This window comes from Oncorhynchus mykiss, chromosome 31 (assembly GCF_013265735.2).
Source record: "Oncorhynchus mykiss isolate Arlee chromosome 31, USDA_OmykA_1.1, whole genome shotgun sequence".
Classification (NCBI taxonomy): domain Eukaryota; kingdom Metazoa; phylum Chordata; class Actinopteri; order Salmoniformes; family Salmonidae; genus Oncorhynchus; species Oncorhynchus mykiss.
Window position 1 is genome coordinate 11,576,037 of NC_050571.1, and position 27,951 is coordinate 11,603,987.

Consider the following 27,951-nt stretch of genomic DNA (forward strand, 5'->3'; position numbering starts at 1 on the left):
TTTTCACTGCGCTAATGACGTTGGTAACCAGTTTATAATAGCAATAAGGCGCCTCTGGGGTTTTTGGTATATGGCCAATATACCACTGCTAAGAGCTGTGTCCAGGCACTCCGTGTTGTGCCGTGCGAAAAGCCCTTAGCCATGGTATATTGGCCATATACCACAAATCCCCTCGGGCCTTATTGCTTAAGTCTACAATGCCGCATTCAAATTTTCTGGGAATTTGGAAACTCGGAAATCTCTGACTTCTGACTTCAGTGCATTTAAAACAACTATGAACTCGGAAAAAAAACAAGCTCTGACTCTGAAATTGATTTGAATGGTTATACAACTCGGCAATGCAACTCGGGAACCCGGGCCTCTATAGCTCCGACTTTCCGACCTGGAGATCACTGACCTCATGATTTGACCTCGTATTTTTCAGAGTTCCCAGTAATCTTGAACGCGGCACTAGTGATGGGCATTCCGAATCTTTTTGAGCCAGGTCATTTGGCTTCATTCAAATAAATGAGCTGTTCATTTGACTCCCAAATGGCTCTTTGTTCAGTGAGGCTTAGAAATGGGAAAACACATGAACAAATAGTACATCTCTAATTTAAAGCCTAAAACGCTGCCTACCATTATGTCAGATAATGAAATGCGAGTTCAAATACATTTTTACCAGAACAAATTATTAGATGGCCTGCAAAAATAATAGTTACGCACTGAAAAAACGAGTGCGGACCAGAATGAGTCTCTCATTATATTGCTCCTGCACTGAGGATGATGATTTATCTGCGAATAATCGATTATCCTTACATGACTATCTATTGATTGAAGGTAATGCATGTGTTGTTGATAAGTTTATAACGACAATTTAAGTTTACAATTACCCAGCATAGGTTGGTAGGTTGCATATTATGCCATGCGCAGGGGATTGTGGGATGGAGAGCGGCGCAGAGCAATATAGAAAAATTTCAGCTCTGCTCTGCTTTATGCAAATTAGACGTGGACACTGCTGCCGGGAACCAATCAGGTGAGGAGCAGATGTTTGCGTGAAAATGTTCCCCTCATGAAACATTGTTCTGCCTGTCATTAGTTCCGGGTAAGCACAAACAAAAAAAGATGGAGGAAAGACAATCATGGCTGTGTCTCGTTTTCCAATTCTTCTCTGCTAGAATACAGATACAAAGTCATGAGGTCAACGGCCTGGAGGAGGATTGCAGAGATTGTTGGTGTTGACAGTGGACGAAGAGAGATTTTCCACAACAGTGTTTACCTTGTGCTGCTAGCTAGCTATGAACATCAAGCAACCTAAACCTCAAAACTGTGATTAAAGCCACCTTTTGTGAATGTGTTGAGTAAATTCAATTGTGAAATTTGCCCACCAAAGGATAGAAATCACCAGTAACACACATTATAACATTGTACATGATACACTAAGCATGAATTCCAATGTAATATGCTACCAATTGGATTACAGTATCGTTACATTATCATTCTAGTATATATTGTAGTTTATGGCTCTTTCATTATACTGGTGTCATGACACTGATGATTATAGGTCACTTCCTGTAAATACATCGGCCTACTTGCAATGAATGAGTACTTTGGGTAAAGGAAATTGTGGCTTTGACTTGCAAACATTGTGCAAATCTGTCTTTACCCAGCATCAGCACCAACATCTCTGCAATCCTCCTCCAGGCCGTTGATCTTCTGATTTTGTCGGTAGGTAGAATTACAACGCTCCCCACACCACATGATTTCTTTTCTTTTCTTTATTAGTCTACCCATTGTCAGCTGCTTATTTTTCATGTACAGTGCTGTACCTATAATACAAGGGTTGGAGTCACACTAAACAATTTTATGTCAATTTCATGACAATCAAATTAAACCGATTGGAAAGTTAACAACTGGACAAAAAGTTAAAGCAACACAGAAACAGACAAATTAGAGACAGATCCCCTTTTTTTCCCACCTTTTTATTGCAGATTTGTGATCTGTGATGAATGAACATTGACACTAGTGCATCTTGAATAATGTTTAAGTTAAGAATTAAAACAAGTTAAACACTTCACTTGAATGAATCAACATTCAATGAATCAAAACAAGTTAAACACTTCACTTGAATGAATCAACATTGAATGAATCAAAACAAGTTAAACACTTCACTTGAATGAATCAAAATTGAATGAATCAAAATAAAATGTCACAATATAGAGAGAATCTAGAGTGTTTGTAAATGATAGACGTCTTAGTAAGTAGGCTATTATTACCAAAGCATCATTTCTGGTGAATCTAAATGGGTGAGCAGACTTCTATTCCAGCCCTGCAATAATACACATTATTATCAACTTATTCGGTTTGATAAGTTGAATCAGGTGTCTTAGTGCTGGGCTGAAACATGAGCCGGCACACTCAGCAGACCTCTAGGAGGATTGGCTTGCTACAGTTGTATTAAGTGTGTAGCCTACATTATGTGTGACTTTTAACTGTTTTGTTGTGTACAACATGTGATAACATCAGTACACATACAACCCATGGTATACAAGAATGTGCCAGCAATCTCTTGGGGACTGGGACCTCTTCATCTGCAGACAGGCTTTTGTAGTTCTCCATATCTGAGGACAGACATCACAAAGAAACAGGCTTCATCTTATTACAGTTAGATAGCCCTGACTATTATCTCTCTGTCTGTGTGCATAGTTTTCCTCTCTAGGGACTAGAACTGGAGAATATTTCCATAATGTCATCCCACAACCTGTCCTATAGTAAGTCAAGTTGACTAGCTAGCTAGCTAACTAATACTACATCATGTTTTTACATTTTCAAAACTTATTTACTTACTCCATAGGTTCACGCCCACACCCACGAAGCGGCCACTCTTTTGGAGCAAAATCTTGTCACGCGGAGACACCGCTTCCTGTCGAAACATACTGTAAGAGTCATTGGACGAAGATGTCTTCTGTAGGGGGAGTTTTATTAGGAGCCGTGACGATCGGTCTGAACATTAAAACCCACACCGGTGCGTCAATCTAAGTAACATAATACAAAAATCCCCATAAATATCTGTCAGTTTAAACTAGATATATATATATATATATATTTTCTTTTCATGGGCTGTGTCTCAATCCAACACATCTGCCTTTGTCGCACCTTCCGCATCTGCGATGGAAAGTGGCAGAGCTACAGCTTTGTTTGTCAGATCAGGAGACGTCCCGAAAGTCGGTCTTCTCACAAAAACATCTATCATGACCACTCTATAGAAAGGGGAGACTCTCACGAACACAAAATGGTGTTCTCCATTTTGCTCTGCGAACCATAACAATCTCCACAGGACTCGTCTGAAGTTGGTAAAGCTGATGTGCCAACTTTTGTCTGTAGTGTCCGAAACATTTGGGCTGCAAACTAATATGACCCCACTGTAGAAAGGGGAGACGCTCACAAACATGATGGTGTTCTCCCTACAAGTCTCACAGGACTGGTCTGAAGGTAACCCATATAAATGAATGGAAGAATGGAGGTAGTTTTGTGCCAACAAAAATAAGAGGTTAAATATGCAGAAAAATATATATTTAGATATTATATGTGCTTTCTTATAACGCCCAGAAATAGGACAGACACTTCAAAAACCTAATTTCTTATGATTTATGAATGTGTTATTCAATGTGTTTCAAAAGGCCAAATTCAATATTTTATCAAATATTTGTTTTCATATATATTTTGGGGGATACCTAAATGCATCCTAAAATTCAAAATCAAATAAATGATCCATGGTATGTTCTTCTGGGGAAAAAAAATCCATATGTCAGCTCTGAACCCCAGTCACGGTTTAGACTTTTAAGAAATGAACACGCATCGCTTACCGTACGGTTTTGGAAGCATAAGGACCTTATCTTTCATATCAGCGAGAAATCATTTTCAAAAGGTTCAATTGATACACCTTGATAGGGTTAGGGTTCCCAAACAGGCATATCTCCATGTTACAGAGAGTGTTTGCGGAAGACAGAAGGATCACATGTGCTAATTAGCTTTCAAGCATACTACTAACACCTGTGTGTAATGGAAGAAGGCTGCCAGAAAGGTGCTGTTACACTGAAAAATACTGTTGGCTGCAACTGTGATGAAGACGTTTAAAAGGGGAGGACGACTCATAGTAACGGCTGGAAAGGAGGATTTAATACTTTCTGAATATTCTCAGGTGTTTTGGAGTAACACTTGAAATTGCACACACATGTTTTTAGACAAGAATGAAGAAAGTATGGCCAAGTAAAGGTTAGTCGAAAATATATTGAGTATGGCTAAATATCCTGAGTATGGCTAAATATATTGAGTATGGATAAATATCCTGAGTATGGCCAAATATATTGAGTAGGGCTAAATATCCCGAGTATGGCCAAATATATTGAGTAGGGCTAAATATCCTGAGTATGGCCAAATATATTGAGTAGGGCTAAATATCCTGAGTATGGCCAAATATATTGAGTAGGGCTAAATATCCCGAGTAGGGCTAAATATCCCGAGTAGGGCTAGATATCCAGAGTAGGGCTAAATATCCTGAGTATGGCTTAATATCCTGAGTATGGCTAAATATCCTGAGTAGGGCTAAATATCCCGAGTAAGGCTAAATATCCTGAGTATGGCTAAATATCCTGAGTATGGGCAAATATCCTGAGTAGGGCTAAATATCCTGAGTATGGCCAAATATATTGAGTAGGGCTAAATATCCTGAGTATGGCCAAATATATTGAGTAGGGCTAAATATCCTGAGTATGGCCAAATATATTGAGTAGGGCTAAATATCCTGAGTATGGCCAAATATATTGAGTAGGGCTAAATATCCCGAGTAGGGCTAAATATCCTGAGTAGGGCTAGATATCCAGAGTAGGGCTAAATATCCTGAGTATGGCTAAATATCCTGAGTATGGCTAAATATCCTGAGTAGGGCTAAATATCCTGAGTATGGCTAAATATCCTGAGTAGGGCTAAATATCCTGAGTATGGCTAAATATCCTGAGTATGGCCAAATATCCTGAGTAGGGATAAATATCCTGAGTATGGCCAAATATCCTGAGTATGGCTAAATATCCTGAGTATGGCTAAATATCCTGAGTAGGGCTAAAGAGCAGCCTATGCAGAGGTTTAGCGCCACTGCAGAGATTATGTCTACATTGCTAATTTTATGCCATGTTGTCTGCAGTAATGTGTTGGTAATGAGGGAAGTTTGGGACATAAAATAGCCTTCAAGATTTTGGAGTGATATGCTTAGTGACTGAGTAACATTTTCTCTGAATGCAGCCCGACAATAGAGGCCACAGTAATCTAGGCCAGAAGTTTGGAGAAGGACAACATGTAGTAGAAGGATAGACTACCTCTGCCCAATGCTCCGTAAGGAGAAGGAAATCTCAAGTAAATCTCTTTCATATTCATTTGGAAGTGAGTGTCAGATGAGGCCCAAATAACTTGAATGTATCAAACACACATTTCAATCTACACCAAATGTAAATGTGACATTTGTAAACGGAAGATTATAACTTCAAAACACTTTATTGCTCTTAAAACATGAGACAGGCTGTACAGACAGAAGAACACAGTGAAGACAAGATTATTGACAAATAAATACTAAGTAAATAAATAAGTGCAAACAAACACAATGGAATAGGCCATGAAACAAAGGTTCATTACGTTATGAAACAAAGGTCCATTATGTTATGGAACATAGGTCCATTATGTTATGGAACAAAGGTCCATTATGTTATGGAACATAGGTCCATTATGTTATGGAACATAGGTCCATTATGTTATGGAACATAGGTCCATTATGTTATGGAACATAGGTCCATTATGTTATGGAACAAAGGTCCATTATGTTATGGAACATAGGTCCATTATGTTATGGAACAAAGGTCCATTATGTTATGGAACATAGGTCCATTATGTTATGGAACATAGGTCCATTATGTTATGGAACAAAGGTCCATTATGTTATGGAACAAAGGTCCATTATGTTATGGAACATAGGTCCATTATGTTATGGAACATAGAGACACATTCACAATATGGCAACAACGCAACTCAACAATGACAACCACACACTATATTTATATATTAATGTTTGAAAACATTTCCAGGTGGTCATGATGAGAATGTTTTGTTTTTATAAAAATAAACATGTCCCATGCTTTATACTCATTATATACTGTTAAAATATAAGTTTTCGCTATTAGTTTTCTATGGAACATAACGACTATACATTATACGGTACAGACATGTTTTCTCTTTTTTTTACAAAACGCTGAAGAATTCAGAACCAGTCTTCACACGTCAGTTAGTCATTTAAAAGTGTTTTCCAGGCTCACAAATATTCCAACTGTTTTACAATATTTACATCTTGAGTGTAGAACAACACAACTCCGCATAAATAATTTCAGTTGCAAAACATTATTGGTATAAGTAGCCTCCTCATATATTGTTGTGGGTGTATATTCTTTCTTTCTCACTTCAATAAAATTACTAGTAACACGGAATCTGCCAACACCACTGGTAACGGGACCGCTTCTGCTTCTTGTAACTCTAAGAACAAAGGTAGAATTGAGGAAACATGCAAGACAGTGGTGCAGTGAAAGAATTCACGTGGCCTGGTATGAATAGTATCCTGTCAGAATATAACAGAGTCTGAATAGTTTCTGTTGAGGTTAGCTGTAGGCTGCTTCGATCTCTGTGGGTTGACAACAGGAGGAGACAGAAAGACGTTTTCAGACAGAAAACACAGGTGTCAGTTTTATTAAAATACATAGAAAACTACTTTGTGTGTTAGTGATTTATATATATCTCCTGTATTGCACAAGGGATAACAGCACATATAGAGAGCAAAAAGTATAACCCCATTGAATTGTTTGTGACACAGAATCCTGTAAAATTATTGTAGAGAAGAATATAGCAACTTGAATCTTTTCTAAGATGAAATAGTTTATAAAATGGAAGGTGTATGAGGAGTTTGTTTTCTAGAGCAGTGTTCAGTTGACTGAATGTAAACAAAACATGAACGTAGATCATGTGTGAACAGGAGCAAATGCTGAAGGTTGTGCAAAATTCGAAGGCTAAGCTTGCTAAAGTGGATCTCTCATTTACAAGTGTTGATGTGCCGGTTTAGTGTGGATTGTGATTGTCGTGTGTGAGTATTGTGTGTGTGTCTCTAACCAAGACAGCAACGTGAGGTTGACTACACTAAATACTGCAGAGCGAGGCTGCCTTCATTTCCTTCATGAAGAACATTGATCCTACCCAGCTGATTGGTTAGCCACTAGTGAGTTAGCGTTTCTGTTATATCTGCCCACGCTAGGTGTTTCCATACCAGTGGTTTTATTCTACAGGTGAGTAAATGGGCTTCATATCTGTTTTATATCAACCCAATTCAAATGTGTGGATTTTCCAATCTCACAGGAGGTACAACATTCTGAATGTGATGTACGTGATATTGTTGAGGTGCAGGTCATGGCATTGTCCAGATGACCAACATAACGTATTGTGTAACAACAGTTAGAAAATTTAACAAACAAACACGTCAACTACTAACCCAGGCTTTGGACTACTTAATTCACAGAATTCGCTACTTTGACATTTTCTCTGCTGTATTTTTGCCCAGAGCACATTTATTGTAGATGTATTACTCTTTACATTTGTTATACTCAATATCATTTTATATATTATTTTCATTATTTTTATTCTCCACAAAAAGGTATACTTTGCTAAAAAGATACAACTCAAATATACATAGAGAATAATGAGACGGACCTCTGTAATGTGAGAGTTGACATGGAGGAGTGGTTAGCCCTGTTTTCACACTGCATTTCAGAGGTGTAGGTCCTTGCACCTTTTGTATAGAGGTGCCCAGGCGTCTGTATCTTATGCTAGAACACCACAGGGCCACTCTGCAACTGCCACAGCCCCTGGAAACGCATAATGGAGCAGTTGCATTGCGATTTTTGCTGAGGATGGATCATTGAATGTCCTGTAAACAATAAATAACTACTGGACATTGAGAATGTGGTCCCAGCCACCCACACTCCCAACTGTCATATATGATTATTTACTAACTTCCCCATTCTTTGTCTCTACTGGGTAGGCAGGGTTTTGATTGGGCGAGAGAGGGAGCCCATGTTAGTGGAGGTTGTAGTAACTTGGGGACTCACGCTCTTGTTAGGCAGACTACTGGAGTGGCCCATCGCCTCCTCGGCTGCACGCAACAGCAAAGTGTAATTGATAGCAACCTCTTCAACCTTCCGCAACAGTTGCAGCCTTTGGGCCTCTGAACGCACCCCTCTAACCAGCTTGATGAATGTCTGAGTCAGTTCGCAGAGGACCAGGAAGCTGGCCGTAACAACGCTCAGCATGCGAGTGGGGCTCTTCTCAACGCTCGCCACCCGCCTGCACGCCGCCCTGAACTCTTTGAAGCGCACTGCCAGCTCCTGCTTGTACTCGGCGATCCGGGATGGCTGTAGGCGTGATTCGTTATCCACCTGGGGAATGTTAGCGCACTGTCGCAGGATGGCTAGCAGCTCATTAGCATCCAGCTGGGCATTGAGGAAACCGTCCGGCAGGCTGAACGTCTTTCCTTGCAGGGATTCGACCCTCGCCAGGCTCCCCTCCAGAGTCCCGCAGGCCCGGAGGTCGATCTCCTGTGTCTGCGGCTCCTCTTCTTCTTCCTCTACTTCCTCCTCCTCCCCGCTGCAGCCCTCAGCGTGGAGAACCTGGAGCGTTTTGCTGACAATGGGCAAGGTCTGAGAGCCAAGCTGCATCCCGGGCAGGACCTGGAGGGTGGTGGAGTAGGAGAGCTCTTCTTTCTCGCTGCTCTCGTCCGCCGCTTCACACTTCCTGTAGCAGAAACAGAAAGAGCAGCACTTCTCCCTGTCGTCACTGTCCTCGCTAGGCAGCCCCAGCAGCATCTCCGTCGGCGCCCCCTCTCTGCTCTCCCTCAGCAGCTCTTCTCCCTGGATGAAGAACACTCCTTTCTTCCCCTTTGCCTCTGCAGCAGCCGTGTGAGTTTGATTGTGAACGGGCTCCACGGTTGTTGGAAGCCTCAGCCCTGCGGCCCTCACTCGCTCCATTTCCTTCTCCAGGTTCTTGGCTTTGGGTTTTATCTCGGTGTACAGCTGGGTGCCTTCAGCATTGTCCACCTCTCCGATGCTATACCGCCTCTGGAGCTTCTTGTACTGCGGAGCGCCCATGCAGTCTGGTGTGCGAGAGGTGCAGGTGGGCAAGCAGGAAGCCTGCTCCCCCCTGGGTTCCCGCGACTCCAGACTGGTCGAGCGGATTCGGGTGGTCTTGATCTCTAAGGTCTGAGGTCTCCTCTGAGCTCCCTGGGGGTGAGGGGTTTTGGAGTTCGCTGGAGGGGTCTTGGAGAGGGGTCTCTCTCTACCTCTATGCTGCTGTGTCTCTGCAATTGAGCCGACCGGCGTATCGGGCAGTCGGATGCCTCTGCACATCCTCTTGCAGTCGCAGCTGCGGCGTTGCTCTCTGGAGATTCCAGGGGCTTTTAGCACAGGACTTGTAAGGAGCTGGCAAGCACATGGGGTGCCTGAGGGGACTGGCGAGGACCCCTGGGGTAGGTATTCGCACCCAGACGACTTGGGCTTCAGAAGTTCTTCCAGAAACTCTAACTCGTACTGCCGGACCTTCTGGAGCTGGGCTCGGCGCTCATCAGTCTCCCTGCGAATCCGAGCTGGGAACGTGGCCGACAGAAGGTTCTTGATACTTAGGAAGGGAGCGCTACGCTGGGCCTTCCCTTTACCGCCACCCTGGTTCTTGCTGTCAGCAGAGGAGAGAGTAGAGACCTTGTCCACAGAGCAGGTAGGGTGTGTTGGGTCTCCCAGGAGAGGGAATGTCTTTGGGGGGCATTTATGTGGCTCAGCTTGAGCTTTACCCTGGGACCTCTCTGCCTTGGCCTCTGCTGCTTCCTTCCTCTCAGCTTTCACAGGCATGTGTGGGGACTGGGAGTACTTGGTTGGGACCTGGGGTCTGGGCTTGGCCAAGATGGGGTCTGCTCCTGCTCCTCCTGCTGCTCTCACTGTGCTCTCTTTGCTGCTGGCCAGTTGGAGGCCTTTGGCACAAAGACGCTCATCATCTGTAGGGGAAGAGGAGTGGAACACCAGCACCTTCTGGGTATGTGGATCCTTCAGTCTTAGCTGTGGCCCGGGTTCTCTAACTGGGCATGTGCAGAACAGGTCATCAATTGGCAAGAGGTCTTTAGAGCTTGAAGGCTTGATGGTCTTGCTAGAGGCAGTCTCGGCATCTTGGCACATGTTTGTGGGGCAAATCTTGGCGGAGGCAGTTCTGTCCACAGGCAAGAGAATAGGTAAGGCTTTGTTGGTAGTGGCCGGGCTCAGAGGCGCAGACTTCTTCCCCTTGACACCCACAGAGAAATTTGGGCTTAGTTTGCCCACAGCAGTACCGGGTGACCTTTGATCTTTGCCGACCTTAGGTGCCTGCCCTGGATCGGAGACTTTCAGCTCCTCAGGTGACATCGCAAGGCGGTCTGGGGTGCACGCTTTGGTGGGCTCTGGTTTTGCCTTCTTGCCTTCACTCGGCTCACTCTGCGTTGGTTCTTGGGTAACGTCACTCCCCTGCTCCACTGTGCTGAGGCCTGGACTGGCAGTCTCCTGACCAGGGCTAAGCTTTAGGGGAACAGTCTTACTGAGGATCACTGGTTTCGAGGGGCAGCCGCCACGGATCTGACCCATGGAGAACGCACCGCCTCCAATAGTCTGGGTGGTGCAGCCTGGTATGGCCAAGGGGAAGTCTCTGCGACTGAAGATACGCTCCTTGTTGATATGGTGGGCCAACAGGTAGGCCTGGTTCTGGTGCTGCTTCATGGCCGACACCATCTCTGAGACGTCTGTCAGCTCAGAGGAGTTGGTCTCGTGCCCTGAGTCTAGCGATGACTCAGGCGTAATGGCCGCCAACACAATCAACCCTATGGAAAGAAAGAAACACAAGACACTATCAGGGTCACACGGACGTCATACAATATCACAGACAGATGGAAAACAGTCATTGATTTTTGAAAGATGGCACATCAAATACACTGTTTCTAAATACTTACACTTGTAAAAAATCTCTTGATGTTTCTTTTAAAGCTCTGCTAACCGTCTGTGAGCAAAACCTTGTTTTGCATCAAACTGAATTTTAATCAAGACTGAGTGAACTCTTGTGTTTCTCTCGCTATCAAAAGATACAACACAAGAGACTATGTTCAGTATCAAGCAGAGTGCTGTAAAACAACACGTCAAAACAAAACGTATTTTTGTCCCTGTTTTGGGATGTTAAAGCTTTGAACTTGAATTGTGCTGTCAAGCCAGCCCCAATTCATCAGGGCATGGACTCAACACGTTGTCTAAAGTGTTCCACAGGGATACTGGCCCATGTTGACTCCAATGCTTCCAACAGTTGTACACACGGGAAACTGTTGTGCGTGGAAAAACCCTGCAGCATTGCAATTTTTGACACACTCAAACCGGTGTGCTTGACACTTGACACCATATCCCGTTCAAGGCACTTAAATATTTTGTCTTGTCCATTCACCCTCTGAATGACACACATACACAATCCATGTCTCAAGGCTTAAAAATCCTTCTTTAACCCGTCTCCTCCCCTTCAGCTACACTGAAGTGTACAAAACATTAGGAACACCTGCTCTTTCCATGACAGACTGACCAGGTGAAAGATATGATCCCTTATTGATGTCACTTGTTCAATCCACTTTAATCATTGTATGTGTGTCATTCAGAGGGTTAATGGGCAAGACAAAAGATTTAAGTGCCTTTGAACGGGGTATAGTAGTAGGTGCCAGGCAGGTGAGTGTGTGTCAAGAACTGCAGTGCTTCAGGGTTTTTCACGCTCAACAGTTTCCAGTGTGTACAACTGTGGGAAGCATTGGAGTCAACATGGGCCAGCATCCCTAAGGGAAAGCTTTCAACACTTCCATGCCCTGACGAACTGTGGAGGGTAAAAGAGGGTGAAACTCAATACTAATGTTTTGTACACTCAGTGTATAAAAATATTTAAAAGTGCCCCTTAGTAGTCACTGTCCCCTAAAATGAACCATTAGCAATGAAGGAGCCCTTGGTGGTTAGATTCGACTCTCTATATGAGAAGAAGTCCATATAGCATGACACGGCATGTTGACCTGTGGTCTGAGCTGGCTGTTGGGGGTGATGGGGGAAGTCCTCTGATGCAGCTAGGGCCTCCAGGGCCTGCAGAGTGGACACCAGAGCATCATCCAGCTCCTGGGCATGGTCCCGTACTGTCCTGGTGGCCACGTTGTCTATCAACGTCACCGGGACATCCTCTGGAGCCGGTACCACTTCCTCGGAAGAAGCCTTGGCAGAGCTCTTGCTGACTGCAGCCCCGGTTGCAGGGCTTGGACGGGTGACGGGGTTTGGTCGAGACTTCCGTCCTCTCTTGGCGTCATCTTCGTCCGAGCTGTTGTCCCTGAACCCAGGTGGAGGAGCAGCAATGGCCGGATGGGGCAGCTGCAGCTTTCTTCCTTCTTCCTCCTCCTCTTCATTCCCCGGGGGAGGCAGGGCCATCAAGTCTACTGCACCTCCATCGCGGGAGGCACAGGCGCTGGAGCAGTGCTTTGATGAGGCGCTGCTGCGTCCACCGTTCAAGGCCACAGCCACTCCCTCTGCCCTCAACCTGGCCTTGCAGGAGTCACAGAAGAACCGTGTAGTTCGCTGGGACTGCCCCATGGTTTGGGCTCTGCTCCTGAAGGCCACTGAGCTCTCCTGGACGGGGCTTTCCAGCCTCACGGCAATCGTCTCCGTTTTCTGCAGCGTCGGGTCAGACTTGGTACGGGGCCGCCCTGGTGCCTCTTGGGAAATGAAGTTCTCGTTGACGTCGAGCTCGGGTTCTGCCTGCATTTGGAGCTCCTGCAGCTGTTGTTGCTCACGGAGATGGACGTGGCATAGACCCAGGTGTTGGGACTCTGCGGGCAGTGGGGCGGTCGCTGTCTTCTGAGACTGGGACCCTGGGTCCCTCGTATGGGGTCTTTCCCTCTCGTCCCCTCGTCGGTCCCCACTGGACACAGCTGTAGTGCCGGAGCGCGGGTGGGTGTGGTGGGAACCTCTGTAATCTGCGGACAGAATTTTCAGAGCAGTTGAGAGGCTGAGAGGTGAGGAATCGCATGGGAAGATGGAGTGGGTCCTTATGGGAAAATAGAGGCGAAGGCTGGTGGATTTTTTTCAGTGATGGATGCTGGAGACTGGAGTTGGAGGTAAGTCTGGTGGGATGTTATGGGACGTAGCGGCCTTCCTCTCATGCAGGCACACCACCACAGCAGATGGAAACAGAGCTGTGCATGTTTGAATATTACATATATATTTCACAGAAAAAAAGCAAGGCAAAAACTACAAAATGTTACCCTGTGCAAGGAAGAGGGAGAGAATAGTCCGATGAAGATGAGATCTCAGTATGGAGATGGGAGGAGCGACAGCAGAGGTGATTGGTAGCTGTTGATATGGTTTAGGTCCGGATGCACAGATGCATTATGGAGAAGCAGGTGTCAGTCCAGATGGATTGACTAGAGTTGGTTGCAGTATGATGGTTTACATGCAATGCCTCACACTTGCAGACACACACTAAAACCTGTAAATGGAATCCTTGAGATGCAAACTGATATTCAGTCAACGTGCCTTTGGATACTGAGTTTGGATGTTGAGTTTTATTGATAGGAAATGTAGTCAAAGCAAAGAGTATGGAAAGGATTTTAACAGTAAATTAAAAACATTTTCAGTGTTATCTAAAGCTAATAATAATGGAATCTCTATAACAACCTCCCGAAACACTAGACTTACCGATCCATTTCTTAAACATCAACAGATAATGTAAATATACAGCTTCATTGCAAGTCTTAACCAGCAGTATAAATCAAGGAGGTGACTACTAACATACCTGCCTTGATCATATAAGACTGACCAGGTGTCCGGTAGTAGATGGTTCGTTTGGGATCCACAAACAGCTTGTAGTAGCCGGAGATGAGACAGGCAAAGTTACTGGCATCAGGCCACTCCATCAACAGGACCAGAGGCTGCAGGGGTGGGAGGGGATAATTACGTTTTAGATGTAGATTTCTTTATTGTCCAATTGTACACAAGGTCAAACGGAAATGTGTCTTCTGCTTTATCCAATGATGTACAGTGCATTAGGAAAGTATTCAGGCCCCCTTGACTTTTTCCATATTTTGTTACGCTACAGCCTTATTCTAAAAATTATGAAATTATTTTTTATTCCTCATCAATCTACACACAATACCCCATAATGTGAAATCAGGTTTTTAGAAATAGTTGCAAATGTATAAAAATAAAAACAGAAATACCTTATTTACATAAGTATTCAGACCATTTGCTATGAGACTCAAAAATGAGCTCAGGTGCATCCTGATTCCATTGATCCTTGAGATGTTTCTACAACTTGATTGGAGTCCACCTGTGGTAAATTCAATTGATTGGACATACGGTCCCACAGTTGACAGTGCATGTCAGAGCAAAAACCATGCCATGAGGTCGAAGGAACTGTCCATAGAGCTCCGAGACAGGATTGTGTCGTGGCACAGATCTGGGGAAGGGTACCAAACATTTCTGCAGCATTGAAGGTCCCCAAGAACACAGTGGCCTCCATCATTCTTAAATGGAAGAAGTTTAGAACCACCAAGACTCTTCCTAGAGTGGGCCGCACGGCCAAACTGAGTAATCAGGGGAGAAGGGCCTTGGTCAGGGCGGTGATCAAGAACCCGATGGTCACTCTGACAAAGCTCAAGAGTTCCTCTGTGGAGATGGGAGAATCTTCCAGAAGGACAACCGTCTCTGCAGCACTCCACCAATCAGGCCTTTATGGTAGAGTGGCCAGACATGGCAGCCCACTTGGAGTTCACCAAAAGGCCCTTAAAGGACTCTCAAAACATGAGAAACAAGATTCTCCAGTCTAATGAAACCAAGATTGAACTCGTTGGTCTGAATGCCAAGCATCTCGTCTGGAGGAAACCTGGCAACATCCCTATGGTGAAGCAGGGTGATGGCAGCATGATGCTGTGCAGATGTTTATCAGTGGCAGGAACTAGGAGATTAGTCAGGATCGAGGGAAAGATGAACGGAGCAAATTACAGAGAGATCCTTGATGAAAACCTACTCCAGAGTGCTCAGGATCTCAGACTTGGGCGAAGGTTCACCTTCCAACAGGTCAATGACCCTGAGCACACAGTCAAGACAAGGCAGGAGTGGCTGTGATAGAAAAATGACATATTTACCTGGTTTGTTTGATATTAATAGTTAGGAATAATAGTTAACAAATAGGATATTTCTGTTTTGTTTAATTCTGTGTTTTCATGGGCTCCACTCTAGTTCCCTGCAGCTAATTTGGTCGTTATGGTCACCAGAGATGACTTGAGCTGACAAATGAGTTAAAGACTGCATTACGTAGACACGATGTGGTGGGTGTAACAGAGATAGAGATAGCCAGGAGGATTTTAGAACAATTCCTCATTGTCTCTAAATCATCCTTGCATCTGGGAAACTAAGCCAGGGTGGGGTTAAGACAACAACCCATGTGCAGATAACAACAGGATGAACCCAGAGTGACTTATGATGCTCCTTGGTCTGCATGAGGGGGGTTAAACCAAACATGACTGAGCATTGTTAGTGTCAGCTATATATAGTACTCTGCATTTGTGTAAAGGTTAGGTTACTCGGTCCAACACTCAAGGGTGGGAGTGTCGACCAGCCTCATTATTGCAATAATTAATTTATATTAAATAAAGATGATTGTTTGAAAAAATGACCAAATCTCTCTCATTACTGAATTTCCACGACACAAGTTTCTGAATGTCCTTGAGTGGCCCAGCCAGAGCCCGGTCTTGAACCTGATCAAACAACTCTGGAGAAACCTGAAAATAGCTGTGCAGCAACGCTCTCCCATCCAACCTGACAGAGATTGAGAGGATCTGCAGAGAAGAATGGGAGAAACTCCCCAAATACCGGTGTGCCAAGCTTGTAGCATCATACCTAAGATGACTCAAGGCTGTAATTGCTGCAAAAGGTGCAACAACAAAGTACAGAGTAAAGTGTCTGAATACTTATATAAATGTGATATTTCCATTTTTTTTATTTGTAGCAATTTGCTCAAATTGATAAAAAACTGTTTTTGCTTTGTCATTATGGGGTATTGTGATGTCATTATGGGGTATTGTGATGTCATTATGGGGTATTGTGATGTCATTATGGGGTATTGTGATGTCATTATGGGGTATTGTGTATAGATTGATGAGGGGGAAAAAAACATTTAGTCCATTTTAGAATAAGGCTGTAACATAACAAAATGTGGAAAAAGTCAAGAGGTCTGAATACTTCCTGAATGCACTATGTATTGGCTTCATCTCAGCCCCTCTGAAACACACACATCTTCATACAAAGAGGTTGGAGCAGGGACGGAAATGAGTTTGGAGGCTTCAACAAAGCATTTTACTGTATATTTAATATAATGACCATACCGCTACTTCAACTTGGTTTATCTCACAGGTTTGATTTAATTGAATTTGAAAGGAATTCTTCTGTGCAGCGAAAATCTATGTTTGGCACCATGGCCTACTAGTATGGTGCAATGAGTTCCATCCTGAGCTTCATAATGTCCTTCTAAATCTATAGTTGTACATGTGTTCAATCTGTCACATACCTTGGCCTCCTGTATGGCCACCTCTACGCGGGCTACGCCCTGGTTCTCCCGGTGCAGCTGTATCTTAGCAACACGACTGAACTCTGTCAGAACCGTGGTCAGGTTGTTTTTTAGGTCGATCACATGACCGATGCCGTGCCGCGGACCCACCAGCAGCGTAGTGGCCGACTGCTTCTCATCCTGTGGATCAATCAGTCAATCAATCAATCAAACATTCTATCAACACAGAGAGAGCTCTGAATTCATGGAACAACAGCAAAAAACTTAACTCAGAAACATGCATTCTTCAAAATGATATGTACTGTAGTATATATATACAGTGCCTTGCGAAAGTATTCGGCCCCCTTGAACTTTGCGACCTTTTGCCACATCTCAGGCTTCAAACATAAAGATATAAAACTGTATTTTTTTGTGAAGAATCAACAACAAGTGGGACACAATCATGAAGTGGAACGGCATTTATTGGATATTTCAAACTTTTTTAACAAATCAAAAACTGAAAAATTGGGCGTGCAAAATTATTCAGCCCCCTTAAGTTAATACTTTGTAGCGCCACCTTTTGCTGCGATTACAGCTGTAAGTCGCTTGGGGTAGGTCTCTATCAGTTTTGCACATCGAGAGACTGAAATTTTTTCCCATTCCTCCTTGCAAAACAGCTCGAGCTCAGTGAGGTTGGATGGAGAGCATTTGTGAACAGCAGTTTTCAGTTCTTTCCACAGATTCTCGATTGGATTCAGGTCTGGACTTTGACTTGGCCATTCTAACACCTGGATATGTTTATTTTTGAACCATTCCATTGTAGATTTTGATTTATGTTTTGGATCATTGTCTTGTTGGAAAACAAATCTCCGTCCCAGTCTCAGGTCTTTTGCAGACTCCATCAGGTTTTCTTCCAGAATGGTCCTGTATTTGGCTCCATCCATCTTCCCATCAATTTTAACCATCTTCCCTGTCCCTGCTGAAGAAAAGCAGGCCCAAACCATGATGCTGCCACCACCATGTTTGACAGTGGGGATGGTGTGTTCAGCTGTGTTGCTTTTACGCCAAACATAACGTTTTGCATTGTTGCCAAAAAGTTCAATTTTGGTTTCATCTGACCAGAGCACCTTCTTCCACATGTTTGGTGTGTCTCCCAGGTGGCTTGTGGCATACTTTAAACAACACTTTTTATGGATATCTTTAAGAAATGGCTTTCTTCTTGCCACTCTTCCATAAAGGCCAGATTTGTGCAATATACGACTGATTGTTGTCCTATGGACAGAGTCTCCCACCTCAGCTGTAGATCTCTGCAGTTCATCCAGAGTGATCATGGGCCTCTTGGCTGCATCTCTGATCAGTCTTCTCCTTGTATGAGCTGAAGGTTTAGAGGGACGGCCAGGTCTTGGTAGATTTGCAGTGGTCTGATACTCCTTCCATTTCAATATTATCGCTTACACAGTGCTCCTTGGGATGTTTAAAGCTTGGGAAATCTTTTTGTATCCAAATCCGGCTTTAAACTTCTTCACAACAGTATCTCGGACCTGCCTGGTGTGTTCCTTGTTCTTCATGATGCTCTCTGCACTTTTAACGGACCTCTGAGACTATCACAGTGCAGGTGCATTTATACGGAGACTTGATTACACACAGGTGGATTGTATTTATCATCATTAGTCATTTAGGTCAACATTGGATCATTCAGAGATCCTCACTGAACTTCTGGAGAGAGTTTGCTGCACTGAAAGTAAAGGGGCTGAATAATTTTGCACGGCCAATTTTTCAGTTTTTGATTTGTTAAAAAAGTTTGAAATATCCAATAAATGTCGTTCCACTTCATGATTGTGTCCCACTTGTTGTTGATTCTTCACAAAAAAATACAGTTTTATATCTTTATGTTTGAAGCCTGAAATGTGGCAAAAGGTCGCAAAGTTCAAGGGGGCCGAATACTTTCGCAAGGCACTGTATGATATATACATGTATGTAGTATCCGTTTGGATGTCTGGCCTGGGATGCTACAAGGCTACAGGAAAACATAAACATGAGCTGTACCTTGACATAAGAGAAATTCATCATAAAGGAGTGGGATATATAATGTGGGAATACGATATGGGCATGTTTATAAGAGAATGTTGCCCTTACTGGTCTGACGGTGTGGAACAGCAAGCCTCCAAAGGGCGGAAGATCGTTGAGCACACGCATGTACTGCAGCTTTCCCTGGAGAGGAGGGACCTGTCAGTAGACACAACACAACACTTAAGGGCCCAGTCTCAACAGTCTCTAGTGGCTTCCTCTACTCATCTCCTCTCCTTGATCTGCACTAACATCACAGGTGAAATTAAAAACCTAGATGTATTTGTATTTGTTTTTTATTATGGATCCCCATTAGTTCCTGCCAAGGCAGCAGCTACTCTTCCTGGGGTTTATTATGGATCCCCATTAGTTCCTGCCAAGGCAGCAGCTACTCTTCCTGGGGTTTATTATGGATCCCCATTAGTTCCTGCCAAGGCAGCAGCTACTCTTCCTGGGGTTTATTATGGATCCCCATTAGTTCTGGCCAAGGCAGCAGCTACTCTACCTGGGGTTTATTATGGATCCCCATTAGTTCCTGCCAAGGCAGCAGCTACTCTTCCTGGGGTTTATTATGGATCCCCATTAGTTCCTGCCAAGGCAGCAGCTACTCTTCCTGGGGTTTATTATGGATCCCCATTAGTTCCTGCCAAGGCAGCAGCTACTCTTCCTGGGGTTTATTATGGATCCCCATTAGTTCCTGCCAAGGCAGCAGCTACTCTTCCTGGGGTTTATTATGGATCCCCATTAGTTCCTGTCAAGGCAGCAGCTACTCTTCCAGGGGTTTATTATGGATCCCCATTAGTTCCTGTCAAGGCAGCAGCTACTCTTCCTGGGGTTTATTATGGATCCCCATTAGTTCCTGTCAAGGCAGCAGCTACTCTTCCTGGGGTTTATTATAGATCCCCATTAGTTCCTGCCAAGGCAGCAGCTACTCTTCCTGGGGTTTATTATGGATCCCCATTAGTTCCTGCCAAGGCAGCAGCTACTCTTCCTGGGGTTTATTATGGATCCCCATTAGTTCCTGTCAAGGCAGCAGCTACTCTTCCTGGGTTTTATTATAGATCCCCATTAGTTCCTGCCAAGACAGCAGCTACTCTTCCTGGGGTTTATTATAGATCCCCATTAGTTCCTGCCAAGACAGCAGCTACTCTTCCTGGGGTTTATTATAGATCCCCATTAGTTCCTGCCAAGGCAGCAGCTACTCTTCCTGGGGTTTATTATAGATCCCCATTAGTTCCTGCCAAGGCAGCAGCTACTCTTCCTGGGGTTTATTATAGATCCCCATTAGTTCCTGCCAAGGCAGCAGCTACTCTTCCTGGGGTTTATTATGGATCCCCATTAGTTCCTGCCAAGGCAGCAGCTACTCTTCCTGGGGTTTATTATGGATCCCCATTAGTTCCTGCCAAGGCAGCAGCTACTCTTCCTGGGGTTTATTATGGATCCCCATTAGTTCCTGCCAAGGCAGCAGGTACTCTTCCTGGGGTTTATTATAGATCCCCATTAGTTCCTGCCAAGGCAGCAGCTACTCTTCCTGGGGTTTATTATAGATCCCCATTAGTTCCTGCCAAGGCAGCAGCTACTCTTCCTGGGGTTTATTACGGATCCCCATTAGTTCCTGCCAAGGCAGCAGCTACTCTTCCTGGGGTTTATTACGGATCCCCATTAGTTCCTGCCAAGGCAGCAGCTACTCTTCCTGGGGTTTATTACGGATCCCCATTAGTTCCTGCCAAGGCAGCAGCTACTCTTCCTGGGGTTTATTATGGATCCCCATTAGTTCCTGCCAAAGCAGCAGCTATTCTTCCTGGGGTCCAGCAAAATGAAGGCAGTTATACAATTTTAAAAACATTACAATACATTCACAACACATTGTGTGCCCCCAGGCCCCTACTCCACCACTACCACATATCTACAGTACTAACTACATGTGTATGTATTGTGCGTATGTTATTGTGTGTGTGTGTGTGTGTGTATTCATGTGTCTGTGCCAATGTTTGTGTTGCTTCACAGTCCCCTACTGTTCCATGAGGAGTTTTTTATCTGTTTTTTAAATCTAATTTTACTGCTTGCATCAGTTACTTGATGTGGAATAGAGTTCCATGTAGTCATGGCTCTATGTAGTACTGTGTGCCTCCCATAGTCTGTTCTGGACTTGGGGACTGTGAAGAGACCTCTTGTGGCATGTCTCGGGGATATGCATGGGTGTCCTAGCTGTGTGCCAGTAGTTTAGACAGGCAGCTCGGTGCATTCAACATGCATTCAACTCTCCTCTCATAACTAAAAGTAGTGATGAAGTCAATCTCTCCTCCACTTTCAGCCAGGAGAGATTGACATGCATAGTATTAATATTAGCTCTCTGTGTACATCCAAGGACCAGCCGTGCTGCCCTGTTCTGAGCCAATTGAAATTTTGAAAGTCCTTTTTTGTGGCACTTGAACACACGACTGAACAGTAGTCAAGGTGCGACAAAACTATGGCCTGTAAGACCTGCCTTGTTGACAGTGTTGTTAAGAAGGCAGAGCATTGCTTTATTATAGACAGACTTCTCCCCATCTTAGCTACTACTGCATCAATGTGTTTTGACCATGACAGTTTACAATCTAGGGTTATTCCAAGCAGTTTAGTCACCTCAACGTGCTCAATATCCACAATATTTATTACAAGATTTAGTTGAGGTTTAATGTTTAGTGAGTGTTTTGTTCCAAATACAATGCTTTTAGTTTTAGAAATATTTAGGACTAACTTATTCCTGGCCACCCACTCTGAAACTAACTGCAGCACTTTGTTGAGTGTTGCAGTCATTTCAGTCGCTGTAGTAGCTGACGTGTTGAGTCATCCGCATATGTCACATCTGCTCCTGTTACGCCCTCTGGTGTTCATCCGGTGTCTTTTTGACTTGCAGTTACTCCCCCTGTACACTCTCCCTCTCCCTCTCTGTGTGATTGTATGGTTGCAGGCAGGTGTGCTGGAGACAGAGTAGATCCCTACCAGCTGCAACTCGTTCCATAATCAAGACATCTACAAATACTCAGTCCTGCCACTTCCTCTCTGCCAGATCGTGATCTCTGCTTATTACCGCTCTGGCTCCTGTCGCCTGTTCCACATCTCACCACCACTACCTTGGATTCCCCTCAGGACCTGTTTACCCTGTTCTACTCAGCCAACCAACCTCAGTCTCCACATCAGTTTTTTCTGCAACTCAGCCAAGCTACCCCGGATCTGCACTCCATATCTCTCTGTGTAACAAATATTTTGGTTCATTCATCCGTTTCCGCATCTGAGTCTGCTCTTAGGTTCCCCGGTGCCGCTCCGCTTAACAGCATACATAGACACTCTGGCTTTAATCAAAGTCAGTGGCAGGTCGTTAGTAAAAATTTAAAAAAGCAAGGGCCTAAACAGCTACCCTGGGGAATTCCTGATTCTAACTGGAATATATTTGAGAAGCTTCCATTAAATAACACCCTCTGTGTTCTGTTAGTAACACAGAGGGTAACTCTTTATCCACATTATAGCAGGGGGTGTAAAGCATACACATAATTTTCCAGCAGCAGACTATGATCGTCCAAAGCTGCACTTAAGTCTAACAGGACAGCCCCCACAATCATTTTATCATCAATTTCTCTCAGCCAATCATCAGTCATTTGTGTAAGGGCTGTGCTTGTTGAGTGCACTTCCCTATAAGCATCCTGAAATTCTGTTGTCAATTTGTTTACTGTGAAATAGCATTGTATCTGGTCAAACACCATTGTTTCCAGAAGTTTACTAAGGGTTGGTAACAGGTTGATTGGTCAGCTATTTGGGCCAGTAAAGGGGGCTTTACTATTCTTAGGTAGTGGAATGATTTTAGCTTCCCTCCAGGCCTGAGGGCACACGCTCTCTAGTAGGCTTAAATTGAAGATGTGGCAAATAGGAGTGGCAATATCGTCTGCTATTATCCTCAGTCATTTTCTATCCAGGCTGTCAGACCCCGGTGGCTTGTCATTGTTGATAGACAACAACACTTTTTTCACCTCTTCCACACTGACTTTACGGAATTCAAAAGTACAATTCTTGTCTTTCAAAATTTGGTCCGATATACTTGGGTGTGTAGTGTCAGCGTTTGTTGCTGGCATGTCATCCCTAAGTTTGCTTATCTTGCAATGAAAAAGTAATTAATGTAGTTTGCAATACCAGTGGGCTTTGTGATGAGCCATCTGATTCAATGTTGTTCTTCCCCCCCAAAATGTCATTTAAGGTGCCCCAAAGCTTTTTACTATCATTCTTTATATCATTTCTTTGTTTTTATTATTTTTTTGTTTTTTTGTTTAGTCACATAATTTCTTAATTTTCAATATGTTTGCCAATCTGACAGACTTAATTTCCATACCTTTTGCCTCATCCCTCTCAACCACACAATCTTTCAATTCCTCATCAATCCAAGGGGATTTAACAGTTTTTACAGTCATTTTCTTAATGGTCGCGTGCTTATTAGTAACTGGAATAAGTAGTTTCATAAATGCGTCAAGTGCAGCGTTTGGTTGCTCCTCATTACACACCACAGACCAGCAAATATTCTTTACATCATCAACATCAACATATGAATCATTACAAAACTTATTGTATGACCTATTATCCCCTATATTAGGCCCAGCCTTTGGAACTTTGGTTTTCCTAGATATGGCTATTATATTGTGATCATTACATCCAATGGATTTGGATACTGCTTTAAAACAAATGTCTGCAGCATTAGTAAAGATCTGATCAATACATGTTGATGATTTAATTCCTGTGCTGTTTGTAAATACCCTGGTAGGTTGACTGATAACCTGATCCAGGTTGCAGCCACTGATTACAGTTTGAAGTCTTTTCTTGAATGGGCAGCTTGATGAGAGCCAGTCAATATTTAAAATCACCCAGACAATATACTTCTCTGTTGATATCACATACATTATCAAGCATTTCACACATTATCCAGATAGTGACTTTTAGCGCTTGGTGGTCTATAGCATCTTCCCACAAGAATGGGCTTGAGGTGAGGCAGATGAACCTGTAGCCATATTACTGCAACAGTATTTAACATGGGATCCTCTCTAAGCTTTACAGGGATGTGGTTCTGAATATAAACAGCAACACCGCCTCCGTTGCCATTTCTGTCTTTTCGGTAGATGTTAGAACCATGTATTTCTACCACTGTATCATCAAATGTATTATCTAAGTACCTTTCAGAGATAGTCAGAATATGAATGTCATCTGTTACAAGCAAGTTATTGACTTCATGGACCTTGTTTCTTAGGTTACATATGTTAATATGGGCTATTTTTAGCACTTTTCTGGGTTGATTGATTGTTTTTAATGCTTTACTGAGAAGCCTATCAGAGATAGACTTACTCATGGTATTAACATTGGAGCTGAAGTGGTCTTCCTACTATTGCTCACTACCTCAGTGCTAACAGTGTAACTCTGGTTTATAGGCTTATGATTACTGCTTACAATAGCTGTAGGATAAACAGATGTATTCAGTGCAATTAGGGGTACATAAATTAAATTACTTACATTGCGTTTGCCAATGCCCCTAAGATCATGTACATTTGATGCAGCATTATGATGACTCGTTGTCACAATGGTAGGGATTAACTGAGCTGGTCTTGGATCATTTACCAGTCATTGTTTCAACGCAGCCTTGAAATGCGTGGACAGAGTCCAGGAGCCAAGTTGGCATCCTCCATATTGCTTTTACTTATCTTGTGATTTCAGATCAGTGATGAAGGAGAGGAGACGAGGAGAAGACACTTAATACGGTTGAGATTCACCCAAGGATGACAAGACGGACACGGTCGCTAGCTCCTGCTATTGAGATTCACCCAAGGATGACCAGTGGATTCTCGCCTACAATACTGTACATGTCCTGTTGGTGGCACTGTTTCACCATGTAAAGGGGCACCAGCACACTGTTTAAACACGTTTGAAATTCCACAGCCAGTCAGAAGATAAACCTCTTAACTGAGAGAGCAAGATGAAAGGCACAATGGATCTGAAATACTTAGTGTTATAGCTATGCTGTATCTAGAGAATATTTACTGATCGGAAGGTCATTGTGTGACAGAGAGGACAGATCACCTTGTTGCCGGAGGGAGGCAGATGCTGATAGGTCTTGAGCAGCTGTGACAGGGTCTTACACACATTCTTCTCCTTGATGGTGGGAAGTAGAGTGAGGGGGAGGAAAGGTTCCAGACCCCACTCCTTCCTGGGAATGGAGAGAACGAAAGAGAAGAGGGGTTAGAGTAGAGAGCAAAGGGAGAGAGGAAGAAAGAAAGAGAGAGCGAGATGGTATAACCAGTCAGATGCTGACAGCTGTGGGACCATGTCTATATCTCGGGGAGAGACCCCCAGGGAAGACTCGAGGGCTACGTCCCAAATGGCACCCTATACCGTTTATAGCCTTGTGGGCCCTGGTCAAAGGTAGTGCACTATATAGGGAATAGGGTGCCAGTTGGGATGTAGACAAAGACTCAAGGAGCTACTGCTCCTATTTTCTGTCACACTGACAGGGTTGACAAGGCAGAGTCAGAGTCAGACTCAGACTGGAGACAGAACACTGGCTCTACTCTGTCTGTGTGACTGAATGCAATGCAATGCAATGACTTACGATGAATGTTATTTCATTGTATTCACTCACATACTATATGGTTGCTGTCTTCTAGTTGAATGCACTGATTGTATGTCACTCTGGATAAGAGTATCTGCTAAATTAGTCAAATTCTGTCTGTCAGAGTGAGTTAGTTATCTGGTATAATGTCTGTCTGTCAGAGTGAGTTAGTTATCTGGTATAATGTCTGTCTGTCAGGGTGAGTTAGTTATCTGGTATAATGTCTGTCAGAGTGAGTTAGTTATCTGGTATAATGTCTGTCTGTCAGAATGAGTTAGTTATCTGGTATAATGTCTGTCAGAGTGAGTTAGTTATCTGGTATAATGTCTGTCAGAGTGAGTTAGTTATCTGGTATAATGTCTGTCTGTCAGAGTGAGTTAGTTATCTGGTATAATGTCTGTCTGTCAGAGTGAGTTAGTTATCTGGTATAATGTCTGTCAGAGTGAGTTAGTTATCTGGTATAATGTCTGTCTGTCAGAATGAGTTAGTTATCTGGTATAATGTCTGTCAGAGTGAGTTAGTTATCTGGTATAATGTCTGTCTGTCAGAGTGAGTTAGTTATCTGGTATAATGTCTGTCAGAGTGAGTTAGTTATCTGGTATAATGTCTGTCTGTCAGAGTGAGTTAGTTATCTGGTATAATGTCTGTCAGAGTGAGTTAGTTATCTGGTATAATGTCTGTCTGTCAGAGTGAGTTAGTTATCTGGTATAATGTCTGTCAGAGTGAGTTAGTTAACTGGTATAATGTCTGTCAGAGTGAGTTAGTTATCTGGTATAATGTCTGTCAGAGTGAGTTAGTTATCTGGTATAATGTCTGTCTGTCAGAGTGAGTTAGTTATCTGGTATAATGTCTGTCAGAGTGAGTTAGTTATCTGGTATAATGTCAGTCAGAGTGAGTTAGTTATCTGGTATAATGTCTGTCTGTCAGAGTGAGTTAGTTATCTGGTATAATGTCTGTCAGAGTGAGTTAGTTAACTGATATAATGTCTGTCAGAGTGAGTTAGTTATCTGGTATAATGTCTGTCAGAGTGAGTTAGTTATCTGGTATAATGTCTGTCTGTCAGAGTGAGTTAGTTATCTGGTATAATGTCTGTCAGAGTGAGTTAGTTATCTGGTATAATGTCTGTCAGAGTGAGTTAGTTATCTGGTATAATGTCAGTCAGAGTGAGTTAGTTATCTGGTAAAATGTCTGTCAGAGTGAGTTAGTTATCTGGTATAATGTCTGTCAGTCAGAGTGAGTTAGTTATCTGGTATAATGTCTGTCAGAGTGAGTTAGTTATCTGGTATAATGTCTGTCAGAGTGAGTTAGTTATCTGGTATAATGTCTGTCTGTCAGAGTGAGTTAGTTATCTGGTATAATGTCTGTCAGAGTGAGTTAGTTATCTGGTAAAATGTCTGTCAGAGTGAGTTAGTTATCTGGTATAATGTCTGTCAGTCAGAGTGAGTTAGTTATCTGGTATAATGTCTGTCAGTCAGAGTGAGTTAGTTATCTGGTATAATGTCTGTCAGAGTGAGTTAGTTATCTGGTATAATGTCAGTCAGAGTGAGTTAGTTATCTGGTATAATGTCTGTCAGAGTGAGTTAGTTATCTGGTATAATGTCTGTCAGAGTGAGTTAGTTATCTGGTATAATGTCTGTCAGTCAGAGTGAGTTAGTTATCTGGTATAATGTCTGTCAGTCAGAGTGAGTTAGTTATCTGGTATAATGTCTGTCAGTCAGAGTGAGTTAGTTATCTGGTATAATGTCTGTCAGAGTGAGTTAGTTAACTGGTATAATGTCTGTCAGTCAGAGTTATCTACACTATACAAAAATATAAACACATGCAACAATTTTCTAAGAATTTACTGAGTTACAGTTCAGTAAGGAAATCATTCAATTGAAATAAATGAGGCCCTATTCTATGGATTTCACATGACTGGGAATACAGATATGAATCTGTTGGTCACATTGGGGAGTGGATCAGAAAACCAGTCAATATCTGGTGTGACCACCATTTGCCTCATGCAGCGTGAAACATCTCCTTCACATATAGTTGATCAGGCTGTTGATTATGGGCTGTGAAATGTCCCACTCGTCTTCAATGGCTGTGCGAAGTTTCTGCATATTCGTGGGAACTGGAACATGCACTGTTGTACACGTTGATCCAGAGCATTCCAAACATGCTCAGGCCATGGAAAAACGGGGAAGTGTTCAGCTTCTAGGAATTGTGTACAGATTCTTGTGACATGGGGTCGTGCATTATCAAGCTATCTGGTGATGGCGGTGGATGAGTGGCACAACAATGGGCCTCAAGATCTCGTCACAGTATCTCTGTGCATTCAAATTGACATTGATAAAATACAACTGTGTTTGTTGTCCATAACTTATGCCTGCCCATACCATAACCCCACCGCCACCATGGGTCACTCTGTTCACAACGTTGACATCAGCAAACCGCTCGCCAACACATCGCCAAACACGCTGTCTGACATTTACCCCGTACAGTTGAAACTGGGATTCATCCGTGAAGAGCACACTTCTCCAGCGTGCCACTGGCCATCGAAGGTGGGCATTTGCCCACTGAAGTAGGTTACGGCGCCAAAC

General features: G+C 43.4%; 1 protein-coding gene across 1 annotated transcript in view; it reads right to left on the reverse strand.

Moving 5' to 3' along the window:
- Positions 1–5,502: 5,502 nt before the first annotated feature.
- Positions 5,503–27,951, reverse strand: part of LOC110504557 (FERM and PDZ domain-containing protein 3) — a 40,064-nt gene continuing 17,615 nt past the window's right edge. Inside the window, exons 6-11 of the mRNA XM_036969707.1 lie at positions 24,841–24,967; positions 18,817–18,906; positions 16,702–16,881; positions 13,930–14,065; positions 12,164–13,111; positions 5,503–10,951 (exon numbers count right to left, since the gene is read on the reverse strand). Coding sequence (XP_036825602.1) covers positions 8,094–10,951; positions 12,164–13,111; positions 13,930–14,065; positions 16,702–16,881; positions 18,817–18,906; positions 24,841–24,967 — 4,339 coding nt within the window. The 3' untranslated portion in view covers positions 5,503–8,093. The remainder of the gene's footprint in view (positions 10,952–12,163; positions 13,112–13,929; positions 14,066–16,701; positions 16,882–18,816; positions 18,907–24,840; positions 24,968–27,951) is intronic.